Source organism: Dryobates pubescens, chromosome 3 (assembly GCF_014839835.1).
Source record: "Dryobates pubescens isolate bDryPub1 chromosome 3, bDryPub1.pri, whole genome shotgun sequence".
Classification (NCBI taxonomy): Eukaryota; Metazoa; Chordata; class Aves; order Piciformes; family Picidae; genus Dryobates; species Dryobates pubescens.
Genome location: NC_071614.1, coordinates 24,097,525 through 24,118,858, shown reverse-complemented (window position 1 = coordinate 24,118,858; position 21,334 = coordinate 24,097,525). Strand labels below are relative to the sequence as shown.

At 45.6% G+C, this 21,334-nt stretch overlaps 1 protein-coding gene across 3 annotated transcripts; it reads left to right on the top strand.

The window, feature by feature from the left end:
- The first annotated feature begins 2 nt into the window (after positions 1-2).
- Positions 3-19,299, top strand: ZNF512 (zinc finger protein 512). 3 transcript variants are annotated; one of them, XM_054179857.1, is made up of 14 exons: positions 3-81; positions 3,628-3,686; positions 4,936-5,141; positions 6,988-7,077; positions 9,207-9,290; positions 10,570-10,694; positions 11,100-11,186; positions 12,488-12,586; positions 14,160-14,327; positions 14,913-15,107; positions 15,767-15,868; positions 15,952-16,014; positions 16,464-16,562; positions 17,031-19,299. In XM_054179857.1, exons 1-14 carry the CDS (start codon positions 37-39, stop codon positions 17,349-17,351), a joined length of 1,743 nt encoding a protein of 580 aa, XP_054035832.1. In that variant the 5' UTR covers positions 3-36; the 3' UTR covers positions 17,352-19,299. The 3 variants fall into 3 exon arrangements, with proteins under 3 accessions (XP_054035832.1, XP_054035831.1, XP_054035833.1); XM_054179856.1 differs by having other exon boundaries at positions 6,985-7,077; XM_054179858.1 differs by lacking the exon at positions 3-81 and adding an exon at positions 168-280 and having other exon boundaries at positions 6,985-7,077.
- The last annotated feature ends 2,035 nt before the right edge of the window (positions 19,300-21,334 follow it).

The window sequence follows — 21,334 nt, the reverse complement described above, 5'->3', positions numbered from 1 at the left end:
GAGGACGGCGGCGGGGCGGACTCAGAGCGCCCCGCCATGATGCACCAGGAGCCCGTCTGTTGTTCTGCTGCCATCGGCCGAGTACGCGCAGCGGGCTTCCCACGCTGAGCAGCCCAGTCGGGGCCTGGGGGGCAAGCGGGAGCCCCTCCCCGCCTCGAGGCTCGGGGCTCGGGGTTCGGGGAAGGCCGGAAGCGGCCAGAGGCGACCGGGCGGACGCGCGGGCGGGCGGGGTGCGTGCTGACGTGGCGGTGGCCGCACCATGCGGGGTGGCGACAGCTCGGTGAGTGCCCGCGGTCCTCGCCACCGACTTCTGCCACCGCGAGATGGGATCCGCCGTCGGGGTCTCGGGAGCGGCCCGGTGCAGTCGCGGTGGGACTTGTGCTTCGTCCCGGGGGCTCGCTGGGTTCGGGACTGGAAAGAGATGAGAGGGCTCCCGACCCAGTGCGGCCTGACCGGATGAGCGGCTCCGGTCTGTTCATCGTCGGCTGGGCCCTGTCCCCGGGCGGGCGGCGAGAGCAGCCCGTGCCGGGGCGGCGGGAACGCCGGCTTCCGGTTTGAAGGCCTCGTCCTTTCACTGGTGCGGGGCAGCGGCGGGGCCCGCGGGAGAGCGGGACCAGCACATCCGCGGCTGAGAGCCGGGAGGGAGCTCGAGCAGCGCACTGCTGGACCCGGCGCCCACCGTGCCGGAGCCCGGAGGCCACGAGGTAGCGGTGGTTAGGCCCTGGAGCAGGTTGTACGGAGAGGTTTTGGGTACCTCTTCCCTGGAAGTGTTCGAGGCCAGGTTGGACGGGGAGAGGTTGGCACTGCGTGATCTTTAAGGTCTCTCCCTGCCAAACCATTCTATATTTCTAAAGTATGCAGGTAGAAATGGGAACGTGGGACTGAAAGAAGGAATTCCTCAAAGGGCGCTGAGCCACCAGCCTTGGGTGTTTTCTCTAGAGGACAGGGACTGTCGTGGCAGTGCAGGACACTTGGTGCTTCCACTGGCACCTCTCCCCTGTAGCTGTAGGACTCGCTCACTAGTAGCTGCAGTATCAGTCTCCTGATCTCGGTGAGAGTTTAAACACCATCTTCCCAGACGTGTTGCTGGGGAGCAGCCTGTCTCCAGCAGCAGCTGTGTTCCAGGCCACAAGGAGCATCCCGCAGTCCATAGGAGGCAGAAATGGCCCCCTCACAAATGAGGCTTCTCAATACTTTGAAGGCTCTAAGCCTGTTTCTCTTTTTCTAACCTTTGCAAGGAGGTTGGCAGTTTTGTTTTCCATTTGCCCAGCCCTCTCACCTTCCTGTGTTTGTTAGATCTGTTTTCTTAGCAGAAAGTCCACCATATAAACAAAAAAAAAACCCTTCAAAACTTAAACACCTTTTTCTTCAGGTGTTTCATTTGTGATTGCTATGTCAGCTTCTCAGGAATGAAGGCTGGAAAGATCATCATTATTCTCTTTTTTATTGCAGGTCCTATCGGCAGCCTAAAGGTTTTGTGCTAATCTTCACTTCTATGCAAAACTTTAGTTCTAAAAAAAGTCTTAAAACATATGCCATGTTTGGCAGTCATCTAGATTCTGATGATGGTAGATTAGACCAGCTAATTGCAGCAGAATAGTTCCCTGCTTCTTTGTTTTTAGTGTTAAAACTACGCAGGCCCATTTTTTCCTGCTGCTCCTCAGTAAGGTTTCTCCAGGTTTCTGATGCAGAGCTTTCCCAAACACTTTTGTGTGCACTACTGGAAGCGTGTGAATCGTATCAAAGTTATCCAAACAGAAACAGGATGAGGTCATGAAGTCAATTTCAATCCTGCTTTCCTATCCTTTCTATTCAAGGAGGAGAGTGGGGCTGGAGGCCCAAGGAGAGTCTGATGTTTCATGGCCACAGTTTAAGGACTCATCTGGTTGATGTCTGTGCCTGCCACTGAGTGTCTTACGTGGTGGTCGGGGTGTCTGTCACTAACTGTGGTCCTGAACAGCATTAACTGCTGCTTGCTCCTACACATATGTTATATGGCAAGAGCATAAAAGATAGGGTGAAGTTAAGGGGGTTTTAGTGCACTCTGATTTAGTGGTGAATTCCTTTTGCCTTGAAGGTGCTCATTCCCTGGTTTCAATACAGCACCTGAAGTGTCTCATCATCTGCTACTGACATTTTTGTGAATTCTTCAGATTTCTCCATATGCCTGTTTGCTGTTTTCCCCAGATAATGTGTAGCATTTTTTTCTGATAACTACAGCACTTCATGGCATGGTCTAGTTGACAGCATGTGGTACATTTTTATATAAGGGAGATAGGTAATTTATCTATAGTGCGTTGGGTTTTTTTCCCTCCCCCAGTTTCTTAGCCAGTTCTTTTACATGACAAAATACTATCTCCATTCCTAAGTTTCAGTTTGTGGTTTCATATACTTCCAGTGGGCAATCATTTTCTAGTCTATATAACCAAGATTTTTGTCCTGGGTGTCCTAATGAAGAACAACATTGAGTCATTGCTGGTATCTTTCCAGTGGTGCCCAGCAATAAGACAAAGGGTTACAAGCACAATCTGGAACCAAGAAGGTTCCTCCTGAACATAAGACTTTACCTGTGAGGATATTGAAACACTGGACCAGGCTGCCTAGAGAGGTTGTGGAGTCTCCTGTGGAGAGATTTCAAACCTGTCTGGACAGAATCATGGGCAACCTGCTGTGGTGACCCTGCTTTAGCTGGTGTCAAGTGTTGGACTAGATGATCCCCAGGGGTCCCTTCCATCCCTGTGCTGGGAGTTGGTGATTCTGTGATTAGGAAGAAGGGGACAAATGATGTCCACATACTAGGAATAATGTACAGCAGATGAGTTGTTTATCCTGACTGGCAAATGCCAATGCTCTCTGTTAAATTGCATGTCTTCATAGAAGCATGAGAAGCAATTTAACAAAGAATTGTTGTTAAATAATGAGAATTCTGTGATGTGGATAAAGCAAAAATCTGGGCAGCTAATGGAGCATGACAAAATAATTGAGATTTTTTAATCTCTTGTAAGGGCCTAAGAGAAACTGGAGAGAACTTGGCATGGAAATACAAGAATTATTAAGTAAAAAGTAACATAAAAGTACTATTGAAAAAGTAGTTAGGCTCTGAAATATTTGTCATCATGTGGTAAGGCAGAAGCAGATACCACTGAAAGAATTGGAGACAAAACATTTCTTCATGCCCCAGTACCAGGGAAATGTTTGCCTTCTATGTGGGGAGCGTGGAGGGGCTCATCCCAGTTCTTTTTCAGTTCTAATTGAGCTGCAGTTCAAGTGGTTAAACACTTCCTTTCCTCAGTAGTAGGGTCGTGAGACTCTGGAATAGGTTGCCCAGAGTGGCTGTGGATGCCCCCACCCTGGAGGTGTTCAAGGTCAGGTTGGATCAGATCTTGAGCAACCAAGTCTAGTTGAGAGGCTTCCCTGCCCTCAGCAGGAAGGTTGGAGTAGATGATCTCTAAGGTCCTTCCCAACTGAAGCTGCTCTATGATTCCTTGCTATAGGGCATGCTGGTTTCCTTTCCAGCTTGTGATTTGCACATCCTTAAAGTGTAGGCAATGGTGTTCAACTGAGAAGTGAAACGTGCGAAAAAGAAGAGGAATTGCACTGCTAATGTGAATTTTTCTGCTTTGTTAGGACACCAGGCCTGGACATCACAGGAAACAGATGGTCAAGAGGTCTCTGGGAAAGAAAAAGTATGTGGATATTTATTGTCTAATTTGAGAGCAAGAAAAAAAGCTGAGATTCGTGTTGGAAAGCCTTGTCTGGTTTTAACATTCTGAATTTTAAGAGCTGCAGTGATTTTGGTTTGGGTGATGAGAGTCTCATTTTGACTTTGCTTATAGAAAGAAAGCTTCTCGGACGCTTCAGGGGGTGTTGGATTTCATTGTTTTTAAAAGGATTAACAGTGGGAAAATGATTTGTTTTCAAGACCAGATTGGTATTTTGAGTGTGATAGTGACTGAAAGGTTTGAACTGAAGAATTCTCTCTCCACCTGTCTGTGGTACCTCCTTAAACAGTCTGTACTGATCTGACCTGGTACCCTTAGTATCTTACTAATTTTTGGAGTGGTATGTTAGAACGTGAGCTCCACAGCTCAGGGTGTGAGAGAGCACTTCTGGGATGGCTGTCAGATCCTCGCAGAAATGATCTGTTCATCTCATTTTGTGAGTTGTGACAGCAGTAGGAGCTGTTGAAAAGCATTTCTGCTTTCTGTTCCTCACTCTGAAATTACTGGCTTTTACCCAGAGAAGAGGTGCTCTCTGATTCTTTGGCACCTCGTAGTTTTGTTGTCACATACAGCAGATGTCCAGGCATTTCAAGGCTGTGAGAAATATTTGGGAACAGTGAAGCAAAGCTTACTTTGATCTCCAGGAATGAAAAATCAGTGCTTCTGCTAGTCTAAATTAGTCATAATGTAGTGCGATTTGTAAGATATACTGTCAGGGTGTCTTCACTGCTGAAAGCCATGCTGGTTAAAATTCTTATTAGAGTTAAATCTTCTACTGTGGAGTGTCAACCCTGACACTGGGAATAGACACTAAAGGAGCTCTTGGTCTTTGTGGGATGGAAATAGTCTCTTCTGTAATGGTGGGCTGCAGAAGAATTCTTAACATTCCACATTGATTGTTTAATGTTAAATGTGAGGTTTTAAACTGAGGCTAACCTGTGCCAGCTTTCTTATGTTGAACACTTCAGGTAGGATGGATATTTTTCCCTGTTCTTCTCAAGTAGCTCTCTAAGATGTGCTGAAAAATAACATTTAGGATGTTTTATCTTGCTGGCACTTTCTAGTTCCCAAAACTCAGGAGATTCAACGAACTGTGAGGTGAAATTGTTAAGAGTACTTGGGAAGATGAAAAGGATATTGTCTGTCAGGTTACTGTGGTTGTGTGTATATGTACGCATTCATATACATGAGGTTTCATATTGGTATTTTCCAGGTCTAAGCAGTTTGAGGAGGTGGAAGCTGCTGTGCTGGGACTGAAGAGTAGCTATGATGAGACAAAGAGCAGCGTTTCTTCTGCCTCAGTGAAGGATCGAGTGAACGGGAGCACAGAGTCTCGGAGCAAGCGGGCTGTTCACAGGCCTGCTTACTCATTGGAAATGAGAGGAGTGAAAAACAGCATCAAACCTTCAGACAAAAAAGGTACACATCACTCTTGGCACTCTCTGGTTCTTCTATGAGAGATGAGATGACTTCTGAGAGACATGCTGCGGTTCAGCTACACATGACAAGCTTGGTAATGTTGCTCATGTATTAGGAGAGAGAAGCTTCCTCCTCTGCAGAAACATTAGTACAATTCTTGATGTGACACAGTTCCTTTTGAGTGACTTGTCTGTTGAAAGTAATGATTCTGTGACTGAACTCGGTTTTATCTGGAGTAGAAATACATGTAAAGGTTCTGCCAAACATATCATGCACATACTTCTCAGAGCTTTAAAGCCAGAACAAATAAGACTGAAGATGTAGTAAAGGGGACTGTTCATCAGTGTTCTGGATTAGATGTGGCTTTTGTGATGGGTACATTATTTGTTTTTTAAAGAGTTTTAGCTCACTTCTGTCACTTAGCATTTTCTAATTTAGAGTGGTCTGGGTCTTACATTGGTGTAGGAACATACAAATTCCTTGCCCTAGGAGCTGTTTTCCAAACTTCTTGTGTGGTGGAGACCCAAAACTTCACTCATCTTTAGTGCGATTTTTCTTATCTCTTAGTCAGAACCTGTGTTCTGTCCTGTTCTGGGGAGGGCACCAAACCTGGTAGAGAGATAGAAGGGAGGCTGCTGCAGCTCCACTAACAAGACTAAGTGTGCAGGAAGAGACACATGTATACAATGTATATACCCAGCCTGCCGTGTATCAACATGAAGAGGCGCACTCGCGCAAAGCACCAGCTGCCTCTGTCCTGATTCCCTTTCTTGCTGATAAGGATGAAGATCTGCTAGGAAGAGAAAGGAAGAATCCAGGAAAAGTATATAAAAGAAACACATGTATATGTGTGTTTGTGTGTCCTTTGGATTCTGGTTGCCTCAGTTGCTGAAACATGAATGTAGTAGTTCCTGAGGCCCACAGAGCCTTGCCCCTTTGCTGGTGTAGACTTTCTTACAGACAGGCACACCCTCACAGACTCTGTTTTCCTCTGATCCCTCTGCTTTGGTGTCAGATATGACCAGACTCATCTACTGACCAATTACCTCTTTACAAGCAAATGGCCCTTTTTATCCTCTTACACCTCCTTCTTCCTAGACTTGATCCTCCCCACATCAGCTAGTTGTCTCCCTTTTCTTTCTTTTGATACCATTCATAAACATCCTAGTCTTGGGTAGTCCTTCAGTAGCATTCCTGGGCAGTAACACCATACTCCCCTTCTTCCTCTGAATGGAGCTCAGAGAATGGCTCCCACTGACTTACCCTTGTGGATACCCTGAGAGACATGGGAGTCCATAATCTGTTGCCCTGCATGCCACTGTTCTGTCCTTCTGTTCACTGAGATAAGTCTCTGATAGCCTGGAAATAATGATGGGAAGCAGGATGTTATTTGGGTTCCCCCACCTGCAGTTGTTTATTCATGCTGCTTTCTGTGTGTATGCAGATGAGCTGTTTATGACATGAGAGGGTTGGACTAGACGACTTTTGGTGGTCCCTTCCACCCTAAACCATTCTATGACTGTATGATAACCTAGCACCTTTTGGCTCTTCCTGACACTTGGCTTTCTTCCTAAGGAATGTTGTTTTTCCAGACCGTGATTTGCTGCTGTTCCTTCTGTATCTTCTGTGTCTGGGAATTGCAGGCTCTGGGAGTGTGGGAGTGTTACTGAATCAGAAAGCTGATCTTGCTCACTGGTGTCCAGGTGCCTTAGGAAAACTACTGTGTTTGGGTTTTTTGTTTTCTACTTACTTGAAAACAGGGATGAATTGAGGCAGCAGCAGACTCAGAGCTGTTACCCGGATTGAATAACAAGACTGAAGCATTTCTGTTCTTACTCATTAGCAGGAGAAGTACTGTTGAAGGGCAAGAGAAAATCAGAGCATAGGGAAAATGAAGATCTGAAAGACTCTCCCAAGAAGAAGGAGAAGATTTCAGGTAATACAAATAACTTGACATTCCTAATTGCAAGCTTCCAGGTGGCTGGTCACAAGTGGTGTCCCCAGGGCTCAGTATTTGAGGCAGTCTTTTGATATCTTTATCAGTAATCTGATCAAGGGGATTGAGGGCACCCTCTGTAAATTTGCAGATGCCTTCCAGTACCTGAAGGGGGCCTACAAGAAAGCTGGAGAGGGACTGTTTACAATGGCCTCTAATGATAGGATGAGGTGCAATGGTTTTAAAGTAGAGAAGAGTAAATTTTTATTGGATATTAGGAACAAGTTCTTTAACATTAGGGTGGTGGAACAGTGGAACAAGTTATGCAGTGGGGGTAGCTGAGACCCCATCCCTGGAGATATTCAAGGTCAGGCTCCACAAGGCTCTGGAGGATGTTCCTGCTCACTGCAGTGGTGGTTGGACTAGACGACCTTTGAAGGTCCCTTCCAACCCAAACCATTCTACAATTCTATGACACTAAGTTGGGTAGCAGTGTTGATCTGCTTGAGGGTAGGAAGGCTCTACAGAGGTATCCAGCCAGGCTGATGGACCAAGGCCAGTGAGATGAGGTTCAACAAGGCCATGTGCTGGGTCCTGCACCGGGGTTGCAACAACACCTTGAATGCTTTAGGCTTGGGAAAAAGTGGCTGGAAGCTGCCTGGTGTAGGAGGACCTGGGGATGTTGGTCAACAGTAGTTGGACATGAACCAGCATGTGCCCAGGTGGCCAAGAAGGCCAATGGCCTCCTGGATTGGATCAGAAATAGTGTGTCCACCAGGACTAGGGTTGTCCTTTACTAGACACTGGTGAGACCACTCCTCAAATCTGGTTTTGGGCCACTTGCTCCAAGAAGCACATTGAGGTGCTGGAGCATATCCAAAGAAGGGCAGTGAAGCTGGTGGAGGTCTAGAGCACAAGTCTTCAGAGGAGTGGTTGAGGGACCTGAGCTTGTTCAGCCTGGAGAGAGAGAGGCTAAGGGGAGGCCTTTTTTCTCTCTCCAGCTCCCTGAAAGGAGCTGTGCATAGGTTGCCCAAAGAGATTGTGGGACATCCATCAGTGGAGAAAATCATAAGTTAACTGGACATAGTCTTTGGCAGCCTACTTTAGCTGATCCCACTTGAACACAAGGGTTAGATTAAGTGATCTCAGAAGGCCCCTTCCAAGCTTAATGTTTCTGTGAAATAGAAAAAAACCATACAGTGATGGTTCACAGTGTGTCCTAGGTTCAATTCTAACTATTGTTTTTGTCACCAAGGACTTAGAAGTATGTAGGTAGCAGAGAGCTGGAAGAGGTGGCCAGTGTGTTGGAAAGAAGGCCAAAATTGGAAGTGGTCTTGATGTATGAGAAACAATTTTAAAAGCAGCTTGGGATGTAGTGTGTAAAATTAAAGATGCTGTAGTTAGGAAGAAATATCAGCACAGCTGAAACAGGAACAACAATCTTCTAGGTGTCAGTTCTTCTGAAGGGGTTCTGAGATTTAGAACAGATGAAAATCTGAACAGGAACCAGCAGTGTCATACTTGTTTTGAAAAAGGCAGATGTTGTCCTGAGGTGTTTCAGCAGGAATGTCAACTGTTAGACATGGGAAGTAATTCTGCTGTAAGGTGGGGCACACCTGGAGTGCTGTTTCCAGCAGTGGGCACTGCTGCTCAGGAAATGTGAGGACTGACTGAAGAGAACAGGAGAAGAAGCCAAGTCATGACTCAAGAGAAAATGCTAAAACAGTAAGAGGTGTTTAGTCTAAAAGACAGGAATGAGTAGAGGAGGAACTGCCCATTTAGTTGTCAACAAGTTGTTGGACTGGCTCAGCCATGCTGTGATCAGAAGATGTTTCAGTGTGAAGATTCCCATCCCTTGAACGTTGCATATGAATAGCCACGAAGATCACAGATACCTGGATAGGACTGATGCCTGCAGCTGTAAGTAGCTGTGGATTTTGAAAGGGAGTAGGAAACACCATCTGGAAATTCCTTTTTAATAAAAACAAAATAAAACTGAACATTTCTGAATGAGTAGCTTTGAGACAGCAGATTAAATAGCAGCCTCCTACAAAAAAAAAATCCCTGCCTCTTTGTAACAAGGCTCACAGAATTAAGTCTTCTGACATTTTGTGTTTGTGTTAAAACAGGAAAAAAGCATCAAGCTGGAACGCAACAAAACTCCAAAGCTAAAGGCCAATGTGTTCAGAAAGAACCAGAAACCTATGGCACAGGTAAGAAGCAGCAGCAGTTGCTCAGAATTGTTTATAAAGAAGCTAAAAGGTAAACACAAGTCTAGGATTTGAATCTGAGCAGCAGCTCTGTTTCTCGTGTTTCCCTTTTCTTCTTCACTTTCCTGTTGACGAGCAAGAGCTGGCTGCTGTCCTGTTGGCACTGTGTCAGTACTGCAGAACAAGGCTGGAGGGACTGCACACTGCCTAATAGTGCAGCTCCACGTGGTTTTACCACTGCATAATAGAACAGGGGAGGGGGACTCACTTTTTGAAATGAGCTAAAGCCTGTTAAAAGAGTTTCACTACAAACCTCATTAAGATAATTGTACTTTTTTACTCAGCAGGATATGCTTTCAGGGAAAGGTCTGTAGCTGTTGCTGCCAAATCACCTCTTAAGATAATCTGGTAGCCAGAGACCCAAGCAGTCCATCCTAGAGAAAGAGCATTAGCCTTGACTCAGCAAGGGGAATGACTTTGTGAGTGTAGCTCACAGCACCCATTAAATACCTCTGGATGCTGCCAAGTGCTATTTGACTTTTCATCCAGCCACCTGGGTAGGGACAACCTCTGCCTGTTTTTACTGGGCAAAGAGAAGAGAAAACCCTTAGATGTATTAATAAGAATTCAGGCAGATAACTATTGAGGCACTTTCTTCCCAGAACCCATGTCAGTAATTTGGAATCCTTGTGGGTTATGCCAAGTTTTTCCTACACTGGGCACCTCAAACCATGCCACACAGGCTACCTCGAACCATCCACACCGGGTATTTTTTCCCTGGCTGCTGAATAACTTGACAGCTGTGTGATGGTGCAGCTCTGTTCACTTCCAAGTGCCAAAACTGCTATCTAACATAAACAGAGCTCTAAAGGATTGGTTAGTAGAAGCGAAACTGTTCCATTACATCTGTGACTACTGTGAAAAAGTAGTAGTTGCTCTTGCTGGGGAAAAAAAGGGTTTACTCTGTGTACTAAAGTAATTGTACTAAAAATGATAGGAAAAAAAAAGATAGGAAAAACCTCTGCTGAACAAGTGGAAGAAGACTCCTGACAAGGCGATGGTGGTGGGATTACAGAGCTTTTGCAAAATGATCTCCCAAAAACAGTGGTGTGTGTCTTGTCACAGGACATTTAAACCTGCAAATGAGCTAAACCTGTTGAAGGGTAGCCGGACGTGAATTTGGTAGCATGCAACCTGTTACTTTCTAGGATTCATTGTGCACATCAAAGAGGAAAAAAGCAAAAAAAAAAAGATGCTGTTTGCAGTGCTTTTGTTTTGACAGGTAGCATGGAAGAGCAATGGTCTTTGGAAATTCAGGATAAAGGCCGAGTTACCTGTCCAACATGCCGAGCTGTGGTCAGAAAGACTGTGGAAGGACTGAAGAAACATATGGTCAACTGCAGGCAGGTAAGAGCATGAAAGGTGAACAATGGATTTTTCACTCCTCTTCAGCCTACTAATAGAAATGTCTGCACACTGTTTTGTGATGCATTTAAAGTATTCTATTCTATTCTAAATCCAGTTTCATCTCATCATTACGTCTCTAATCCGTAGTCTTCTATACAGCTACAAGAGGCTGCACTCAGTGCTTCTTGCTTATCCTGTTGCTGGAGGTTTGGGGTAGTGAACAGAGGTGTAGCTATTTCTTTGTTCCCCTAGATTTTAGGCTCCATAAAGTCTATTTTGTTCTTAATGTGTTGTTAACCAGGCCCAAATAAAATGTTCTGCTTTCCTGCTCTTTTCCCCAAAAGATTTCCCTTCTGTTTTGGTTAATTTACAGTTAAATGCACCACCTCCTTGCTTGTTTTCTAGGAAATGTTCACATGCCATCACTGTGGGAAGCAGCTGAAGTCTTTAGGAGGGATGAAATACCATGTCATGGCAGACCATAACAATCAGGTAACACAGCTGCTGTGCATCTAAAAATCCTACAGGCAAGACAGTCTCTTGTTCCTTCCCTAGTGCACACAGAAACAGAACATCCTGTGGTTCCGATCTCGTCTACCTGTCACATTTCCTGTGAGGTCTGACACCTGTCAAAGCAGTAGAATGTTACCAGATATGGTATCATAGAATCACAGAATGTTAGGGCTTGGAAAGGACCTCCAGAAATCGAGTCCACACCCCCTGCCAAAGCAGGATCACCTAGGGCTGGCTACACAGAAATGCATATACGTGGGTTTTGAAAGTCTCCAGAGAAAGGCCTGCTACATCTTAGAAAGAAGGGATGCATGTCTGTTGAGGCTGGTGATGTCTCGCACATAAAAGGCATTCTCAGTCAGGGGGGAGAAAAAAGATTGCTCATTAGGCTTCAATTTTTATTCCTTTGCTAGAATTTCAGTTCTTTACAAGTTCCAAGGTAAAAAGGCAGAAAAAACAGTGCAGTTCTTGTCTCTATTTGCTGTAAAGATACCTGTGCTACAGTCTGCTTTTCCTCTTTGCTGTTATTGTAAAGAAAGCAGTATCTCCTGATGCAGTTGTGAAGAATTGGAACTTTTGAAAAGGTCATTCAGAAGTTTTGGTAGGATTTGGGTCATTCATTACTGTGGTTTCTGAACCTATAGCTGTGCTAGGAACTGAAACAACCCAGGGATCATTTTCTGTCCTGAGAAGCAGGTCTGTCACTCACTTCTAACTTTTTATTCAGTGCAGGTATGATATCATTATAAGGTAGTGCAGGAAATAATGTACAATAACCATCAGAGAGAGAACAGAGAAGAACCTGTGCTGTACTTTAGCACAGATGAATAACCATTATAGGCAGTTAGTCTGGTTGACTGTAGTTAAGTTAAATGGAAATGGTAGGCCAGGAAATATTAATGATGTTTGACAGAGATGAGCAAGTACTTTGCACAGGCAGAAGGGGAGAAAAGTAATTCTGGAAATACATATCCTTGTCCTTCCCTGCAGATGTACTTTAGGACCATTTGTTAACAAGGTTTTGTTCATAGAGATCTCCCTAAATGCTGAAACACTTACCTGCAAAGTGGATTTCAGGCAGTTTACACCTGCAAATAATGCAGTTGTTCTGGGATGTAGACAGTGATCGTTGCATTGCTACATGCTGGCAAAATCACAAGTTGCAGAAGCTTACTTGTTTGAGAAACTTTCCTCCAGTAGTATGTTGAGTACTGAATTCCCTCTGGGAAGAGCCATAAACGCTGAAAGTTCTGTTTTTTTCTTTCATCTTTCTGCTTCAGCCAGTTGTGAAGGAGGGAGGAGAATTGGATGAGCAGCTCGAGCGAGACCGCCTGCGGAAGGTTTTGAAGCGTATGGGAAAACTCAAGTGCACAAGGGAGGTAAACTGGATTGTGCTAAGCATCTGGAATTAAACAGCAGTGGTTGCATGAGCATAAAGTGGTATGAGAGTTGTGCTGGGTATGCTTTGGCACTGGCCGAAGCTGAATTTGAGTCTGCTTTTAAATCAGAGTATTATAGACTCAGAATGTTTTGGATGGGAGGGGACCTTTCTCAGTCATCTAGTCCAAACTCTCTGCAGTGAGCAGAAGTATCTTTAAGCAGCGCAGGTTGCTCAGAGCCTTGTCCAACCCGACTTGGTGTGGTAGGTTGAGAGAGGGCCTAGCTCTCCCTCCCCCACAGAGTAAGAAACCACAGCTAAACTCAGTCAGAGGAGCAGACTGTACTTACAAGCATATATAGGAAGCAGATTATATATATAACACAATATATACAGGTATTTACAATATATGTATATAGAAATATACAGCAAAGAGAAATAACACAACAAAAATCCCTCCTCGAGAGGAGGATTCCCCTCCCTGTAACCCCCTCTCTCCCCCCCTACCTCCCTTTTTTTCCCAAAAAGGGGTTTAGAGAGAGAAAGAAAGGGAGTTAGTAAGGAAAGGAGTTGTTATTAAGCTTTAAAAGCACATGCAGAATTAGTTTGCTTATCTCAAGGTCAGCTCCAGCTAGTTTGCTGAGAAGCAGGCAGGCAGAACAGGCTGAAACCCAAACTGAGAAAAATTCTAACTGCTGTACAACTTAAAAGTTGCATTCTGCCCTTCCACCAATGAAATTCATTTAGAATATCAGAGTGTTTTTGTTCTAGTACCAAAAACATTCAGCCAGTGTCCCTGCACTGTCTGTTTCTTAAAGGCACAGCCTCAAACGGTCACACTTGGAATGATTCCATGGATGGGACTTCTACCACCTCTCTGGCCACTGTCTCACCACCTTCATCATAACAATTTTTTTCCTGTTGTCTGATCTAAACCTACAGTATTTTAGTTTAAAACCATCACCCCTTGCCCTGTCACTCTAGGCCATGCTAAAAAGTCTATCCCCATCTTTCTGGTAGACCTATTTAAGTACTGAAAGGCCACAAGAAGGTTTCCCTTTTCTTCTCCAGGCTGAGCAACCCCAACTCTCTCAGCCTAGCTTAACAGCAGAGGTGCTTCAGCCCTTGAATCATTTTTGTGGCCAATGGCTGTATCCTAGGAAGAGCCAAAAGTTTTAGATACCGTCACTCTAATATTGCTGCATTGTAGACAGTTTGAACAGCCAGCCAATAATAAAATCTTCCTCATTTCTGCCCAGTTCCTCCATTTGTATCTGAAAATATTTCCTTTTGTGCACGCTTGCTTAGCACCTTGCTTCCTCATTCTATAAATTTAGATCTCTGCTGCCCACTACCTACAAAACAGTTCTAAGAAACAATTTCTCCCAGTTGCAGCCAGTGTTTTGTCTTAGAGTTTGTCTACCTGAATAGACTGACATTAAAGTTGACTACCTGATTGTCTCTGGTCTGTCAAGAAAAGTGGTAGTACTTTGGTCAGCAAATGGTGGATCACAGTCATCTCGTGATCACTTGGAGAATGTTTTCCTTTCATGCATTTTTTCCTGCATTGACAGGGCTGCACAGGCAGCTTTACTAGCATAATGGGGTACCTATATCATATTAAGAAATGTGGAAAGGCTGCTTCTGAGCTGGAGAAAATGGCAATGAAGTGCCATCACTGTGGAAAAGCATACAGATCAAAGGCAGGACTTGTCTACCATCTGCGATCAAAGCATGGACCGGTGAGTGCCTTAGGCGTCAAGAGTGTGATGGTGCTTCAGCCACACAGGTACTGCAGGCAGGCTTTTGTCAGCTACTTGAGTGGTTAATTAGAGATAACAAACCTTTGCGTTGCTCCATCTCTCTGGAGTGTTCTGTCCTTGATACTTTATTTCTAGCAGCACCTCTTCTGTCATTAGGAAAACGTTTTTAATAAATCACTATGGCAGCAGTGAACTTTCCTCAGCTCTACTTCTGCTCCATTGAAGAATGATGAAATGCTTTTCTTTGCTCTTAAAAGACTCAACACTGGAGCAGAACAGGCAATACTATGCTTGTTGTCCATGAGGGGTTTACAGCAATGCGATATCCTTTCAAGACCAGTGGCTGCATGAAACTTTTGCTTGAGCCTTACTGCTGTGATCCCCCTGAGTAGATTTGGTTTCTGACTCAGTAGTGTCATCAAATTCTCTCCTATGTCTGTAACACTGAGCCACAGCTGCAGCAGCATTTTTGTGAGGGATTTGGCAGAATATTTATTCACAGTCTTTAGTGTAACTGAAATAGGAACTAGTGAAGGAGGCTCACCTTTTTGGCGTTCATTGCAGGTCACTTTTCTCCATGAGGAGAGAAGGACAGAGAGCCTGAAGGATGTAAAACGGGAGGCAAACAACACTGGCAGAGTTCAGAGGAGATCTGCAAAGGTGGCAATCTATTATCTCCATGAGCTAGCTGGAGAAGAGCTGGCCAAAGAGTGGCCCAAGAGAAAAGTTCTGCAGGACTTGATTCCAGATGACCGGAAGGTATGAAGCCATACAGGGTTTGAGTCTTTCTTCATATCAGACAAATGTGGCCAGTGTTCAGTGGCTCATGGAAAGCAATACTGAAGTAATCCTTTGTTGGAGAGAATCAACTTTTGCTCTTTCTGGTCTTAGATTACAGGATTACTGCAGTAGCAATTGCTGTGGTGTAAGTACTTTATCCAGGCAGGCTATAACAACTTTCACATCTTTTTGCTCTCATTTTCAGTGGACACAAGTAACAAAGGCAGTTGTAGGCAGGATGTTGCTCTCAAGTCATAGGGTGCAGATCACTGCTGCCATGCAGGGACAATTCACAGGTTTTCAGGCTTCAGAGTTTCCAGGAGCATCTTATGGACTGTATGGGAAACCCAAGGGGAAGGGATGATTTATGATTTTTAACGAGGTGAGTACTTCTAGAGGGAATGTGGTAGTCAAAGTTACAAGCAGTTTTGGATTCTGGTGTTGCGGGGGTACTGCGGATTCAGTTATGCTTGCCACGAGTCAGTGAGACAGGAAAAGATTGGTTATTGAGAGCTTGGCTGTTAGAGAAGCAGCAGCAATAGCATTTCTGTCTCACAACCTGGGTGAGAAGGGACGTGGTTGGCATTATGTGTAGTCAGCACTGCTTCCAGCTTTCAACTCCATCTCTTTTATCTCAGCTGAAATACACTCGTCCTGGACTGCCCACCTTTAGTCAAGATGTGCTGTGCAAATGGAAAACAGAGATAAAGATGTACCGAAGAGTCCACTGCCCCAATCAGGTAATCCTTAGGTTTTGTTTTATGCAGAAAGAAGTGATTTCTTGTAAGAGTTTTGCTGACATGCCCTTCTTTTACTGTTCCAGGGTTGTGAATCTGTCTATGGTAGTGTCTCAGGACTCAAATCTCACCTTGGCACGTGTACCTTGGTTGGTAGCCTTCCTGTACTCACTATCTTTTATACCAAAAGCCTGACTATCCCTCAGCTATCTCTTTGTTCGGGCTGCTCTCCTACCATCTGCTAATCTGAGTTCCTCACAATTTGAGTGCTTCCCTGTGTGCTGATGGGGTTGCCATTTCAAGCAGAGCTTTTGTTGAGGAGGAAGCATCTTAGTGGCCTGCACTTCAGTGAAGCTGCAGTCCTTGCCTGTATGTTCACAGCCACAGTACTGGAGACCTTGTTACATCTCACAGGGCAGTCTTGTGCTTTGTGGGCCTAACTGGTCAATGATGTCAGTGCTCCTGTAGCTGAAACGTTGTCTGATACGAATAAGAGTTGCTGCTTCTTGCTGCTGGGTTATAGCTGAACAAGATTCAGATGGGTGAATCGGCCTTCTAGGCAGTGACTGGTGATGGATTTTTTTTGGTTTGGTGCCAGGGTGACTTCGTGGCTGGTAAATACAAGTGTCTCCTGTGTGAGAAGGAGTTCATTTCGGAGAGCGGGGTCAAGTATCACATCAACTCAGTGCACGCTGAGGTAAGGCAGAATAAAGTCCTCAAACCCCAGCTTGTGGGAGGTGTCTTGGGAAGGAAATGCTGAGTGGTTGCCATCTTTTGTTTTTCCCTTTCTCACTGTTTGGGGCAGGATCCTAGGCCCAAGTGACCTTTGATTTACTTAAATATAGCTGGCCTTACACATTGATCTGGGGAGCAAGTGTTGAGTCACATCACATGTCTTGTTCCAAGCTGCTGCTGCTGCTCAATTCAGCTCTTCAGCATTTCCCATGCCTTTAGCTAGGCAAGTGCCAAATTGGATCTGAATCCTCTGAGACAGTGACATCTGAAGAGGAGTATCAAAGAACAGAACTTTGTTAGGCAGCTGCTTTTCCCCGTTTCACATTTCTGGAGATCCTTCTCCCACAAGACAGTTTAATTGCAAGCCCTGATAGGGTGCATGTGGTATTTCCATCATCGGTACCAACCTGTTGCCTTTTAAACCCTCCAGGACTGGTTCGATGTGAACACAACTACCACCAAAAGCTTTGAGAAGCTAATGAAAATCCGCCAAAGAGAAGAGAAGAGGAAGCAGCGGAAGAAACGCTCTTTGACGCGGGGCAAGAAGAAGAGAACTGGGGCCCTGGCTGCCAAGAAGCTTCCCGCTGCTGGAGTTGAAAAAATGAGGAGGAGCAAGAGAGGTCGTCCGCAGCGGGTGGACAACGAGAGCGCGAGTAGCGAGGAGGGGGAGCCCCAGCTGCACAGGGAGACGAATTTCCAGAAACCAGCCATGAGTGAGGCCGGAAGCAAATCCGCTGAAGAGGAGGAGTGATCCTAAAGCTTTTCAGTTACAAGCGCCACGTAACCCACAGCACTAATAGAAGCAACTGGATGTCTTCGGGACTGTGACTCCATTCTGATTTTGAAACTGTTGCCTCTGATGAGTTGTGAGAGACTTCAAACCAAAGCTGTGGTGCAGAGGCTGCCTCTCCTGGTGTAGTTCCCTTGTACAGTGTACCCAGTGTTGTTCCTGCTCTGGTTACAGTCTCAGTTTAGTTCACATTAGTTGCTTGTTTAGTGGTTTCCAGTACAGCAGCTGTCTCTTTTGTCATCTTCCTCTTGACGGGTGAGATCAGGGTTCTTTTTTAGTGGTTCTTCCTGTAAGGGACTGACTAGCAGAGCGTTCAGGTCTCTGTAAGGGGAAGATCCTTTCCTGCACAGTATGCACATAAATGGAGCAGTGCTGTGCAGAGCACAAAGGCTTTAGCGTGCCCTCTACCTGCCCTGTTGTCAGCAAGGCTGCAGCAGAAGAGCAGATCCCTTCCTAGCATAGGCTCCAGTCTGTTGCGCAAGGCACAGTCTCTGCTTCATACACTGATGTTCAGGCTCAGCACTAGACGGCAGCACATGAGCTCTGGTCTGCTTGGAAGTGATGGGACATCATTATTACCCTTGTCAGGAACCCAGTGTTCTCCTGGCATCTGTCTGCTGTAGCACTGGGTATTGAATGTATGTAGAGGGTCTTCCAGTCCAGTGAGGAATAAATATTTGCCAGCCATCTGGAAGTTCACTGGCCTTTCAGAGACCTCCAGTAACTAAGGTAGTAAGATGGCCTTCATGGGCCCTTTGAAGACCATTTGTTTTAGGCTCACCTGGGAAGCACACTTACTACAAGGCAGTGCATCTCTACTGCTGTCTTTCTGATGCTGAAACCCAGGTCCCACTGAGCTGCCTTGCCAGTGTGGTGTTCATTGTCCATGATACCATAGAGTCCTTTTTTTCACCTTTGTTGTCTTCTGTTACTTGTTTCTTTTCAATACCGCTTCCTCGGTGAGAGTGAGATATCTTAGCAGTGGCTTCCCAGTGTGGAAAAGGTTCAGAGAAGAGGGTTTGTTATTTTAAGTCATGTGTTGGTGTGAACACTGGATCACAGGGAATGTCTTCCTGTGCTCCATAAATGCAGCAGATGTCACAGGCGCTAATAGGAGGCAGCAGCACAGGCAGTCCTGCTCTGTCTTTCAGAGAATAGGTTCTCCAGAATTTTTATTATCCAAAGACCCACTGTACCAGGAATTTGCAAATTGTGACCTATTCCTTGCAGTTTTTCAGGAAAGAACATGGGCAGCTGGCTCAATCTTCCTTCCCTGTGAACTTTCAGCGCTACGAAGTTGCTGGTGCTGAAGTTCACAGGGAAGCCGTTGCAGCATCTGGTGAACAGGCTGGTTTGTACGTGTGTGTTATTGCCAGAATAGTCATGTTGGCCTGGACTGTGGGAAGTGCTGTATGGCCAGGGAGTTCTCAAGAACTGCCTCTGCCATGTGATGAGCAAAGTGGATCCCAACTGAGCACAGTCTGTCTAAGGGGATTCATTCCTCTCTGGTGGTCTGACAGCAGAGCTCAATCATGACCCACAGACCATAGCTTTTGGAACCAGCTGTCAGTGGTTGCAGTGCTGCACTGAGAGGATCAGTGTGTGGACTCCTTTGCAGGGTATGTAAGATTTTCAGCAAGAAGGGCAAGGTCAGAAGATGACAAAATAAAATGTCAGCAGTGTGAGAATGTGGTTTCCTGGCTGTGTCCTTGGTACCATCCCTGCCTGCACAATGCCCCCCGCTGGGTTGTCCTGCATGCTCTGGTGCTCTTTGGGTGTCTGCAGCATATCTCCTCAGTGCTCCATTCTACACAACTGTACTTTGACCACACGTGTTCACTACCTGCCCACCCTTCCCTTCCTGTGGACATGATAAACCCATGAAGTAAAGGAGGTTTTTCTAAGTGGATTTCAGTCTAGCGTTCTGTTTGCTGTCATTTATGAGTTACCAGACCTGCTTTCTAGACATGGAGACTTCATGACCAGCTGGATTTTGTAGTTACTGTAACAATGTATTCCACACAAAATGATTATCCAACGGTCCATTGGTGCTTCAGCAGTGTTAAAGGGGATTGTTTGCTGGATTGGCCCAAGCAGGTGAGAGGAGGTGGGATTGCTGCACCAGTTTCTGAGGATCCTTCTCCTACAGGCTGAACAACCACAGCTTCCACAGCCTGTCCTCATAGGAGAAGTGCTCCAGCTCCCTGATCACTTTCATGGCTCTCCTCTAGACCTTCTCCGTCAGGTCCATGTCCTTGTGTTGAGGTTCCAGAGCTGGATGCAGTACTTGCAGAGATGTCTTAACCAGAGCAGAGTGAAGTGGCAGAATCACTTCTCTCTATCTGCTGGCCACACTTCTTTCAATGCAGCATAGGATGTGATTTGCCTTCTAGGCTGCAATCACACTGTGCTTCTCATTCACCAGCACCCCCAAGTCCTTACCTGCAGAAATGCCATAATGTCCAAAACAATGGAGCTGCTCTATCAAGGTTTGCAGGAAGTGAAATGGAATGCACCTTACACAGAGACAGCAGGAGTTTGTCCTTCCTGCCTGCATGAAACAGCTGAGCAAAGTCATTGCATCTTGCACCACACATTTAGTTGTAGAGCTGCACTGGCATGAGAGTACATCCAGCTTGTCTTATAAGATCTCTGTTGGTAGAGACACCACCCCTTTGCCAGACAAGCTCTGCCACTGCTGCACTTTCCTTGCAAGTAGTGTTACCTGTAACGGACATTTCACTGTACAGCTGCAGCAGTTTGGTCCTCAGCACTTGCTCAAGGACCAGCACTGCAAGTGCGTGGTGGGAGAGTTGACATTACCTGGTGCACTGCTTGACTGTGATGCTGGTGATAAAGCCAACACTAAGTGTGATATCATTTCTCAAAGCATTGCTCGACTTCAAAGGACCAGCTAGCTTCAAAAGTAAGTAGGTCAATTTCATAATTAACATACATCAGGATTAAGAGTGAGATTGAGGGGGGGAAGGGTGGTTAAATTGGGCAGCTCTGCTGAGATGTTAATTAGTGCAGTGTCCCTTTGTATGCATGTTGTATCAGGTCCAAAAATCGATCTGAATTACGCTCAAAGGTCTTCTAAAACAGAGGCACTTGTTTTGAAGAAGTAGAGTTGCATCTCTGCAAGCCTCTGCCTTTCTTCAGCAGCAGGTACCAAAAGCCAGTTAGTCATTCAAATAAAGCCTTTATTTAAGCATAGACTAACCACAAACAGAGAAACTGGTGATTGCTGGGTGGGACAGAGCAAAACAGAAGGTTAGGGAAATCATGTCCAGCGTCATCAGCTTTGGCTCCAGCTCCTTCCTTGTGAGCAGAGAGGTTTTTTTGATCCTCTGCATGCTGCAGCACATTCAGTATGTGCTGTGTTAGACAGCAAGGCCTAGATTTAAACTGCGCTTGGTTGGCCCAGCTGGTTGGCCTGAGCATTGCACATGGGCAGTCAGGAATCCCTGCTGGACAGGTGGTAAATGTGGTGCTGGTTTTGTGAGTAGCTGCTTCACGCCAAGGATACCAGACACCAGCTTGTGTAGCAAGGAGGCCTGTAAAGAGGAGGACTAATGTGCCAGGGAAGGATGTGGCTATGAGGGAGGCACTAGGACATCTGTTAAAGGCAGGCAGACTTCATGTATCCGCTTTAAGTATTTTTGTGAACAGGTAAACCCCAAGAGAAGACTTTCCTACATATTTTCCACTATTTCTTGCTACATCTGCTATTTGTCCAAAAGATTCTGCCAAGGTCCCTCTTAAAAAAACAAGGCTGCCATGCATTAAACAGGATGGTGGTCTTGTTGGAGGCCGAAGGAAGCATCGGGAAGAGACATCTGGCATTTTCAGGGGAGTGAAGCTTCTGGGGAGATCCCACTGGGATCCAGATTAACATTGGTCTGTTCACAGTTTTCCCCTCATAATCTAGGAATAGTGTACAG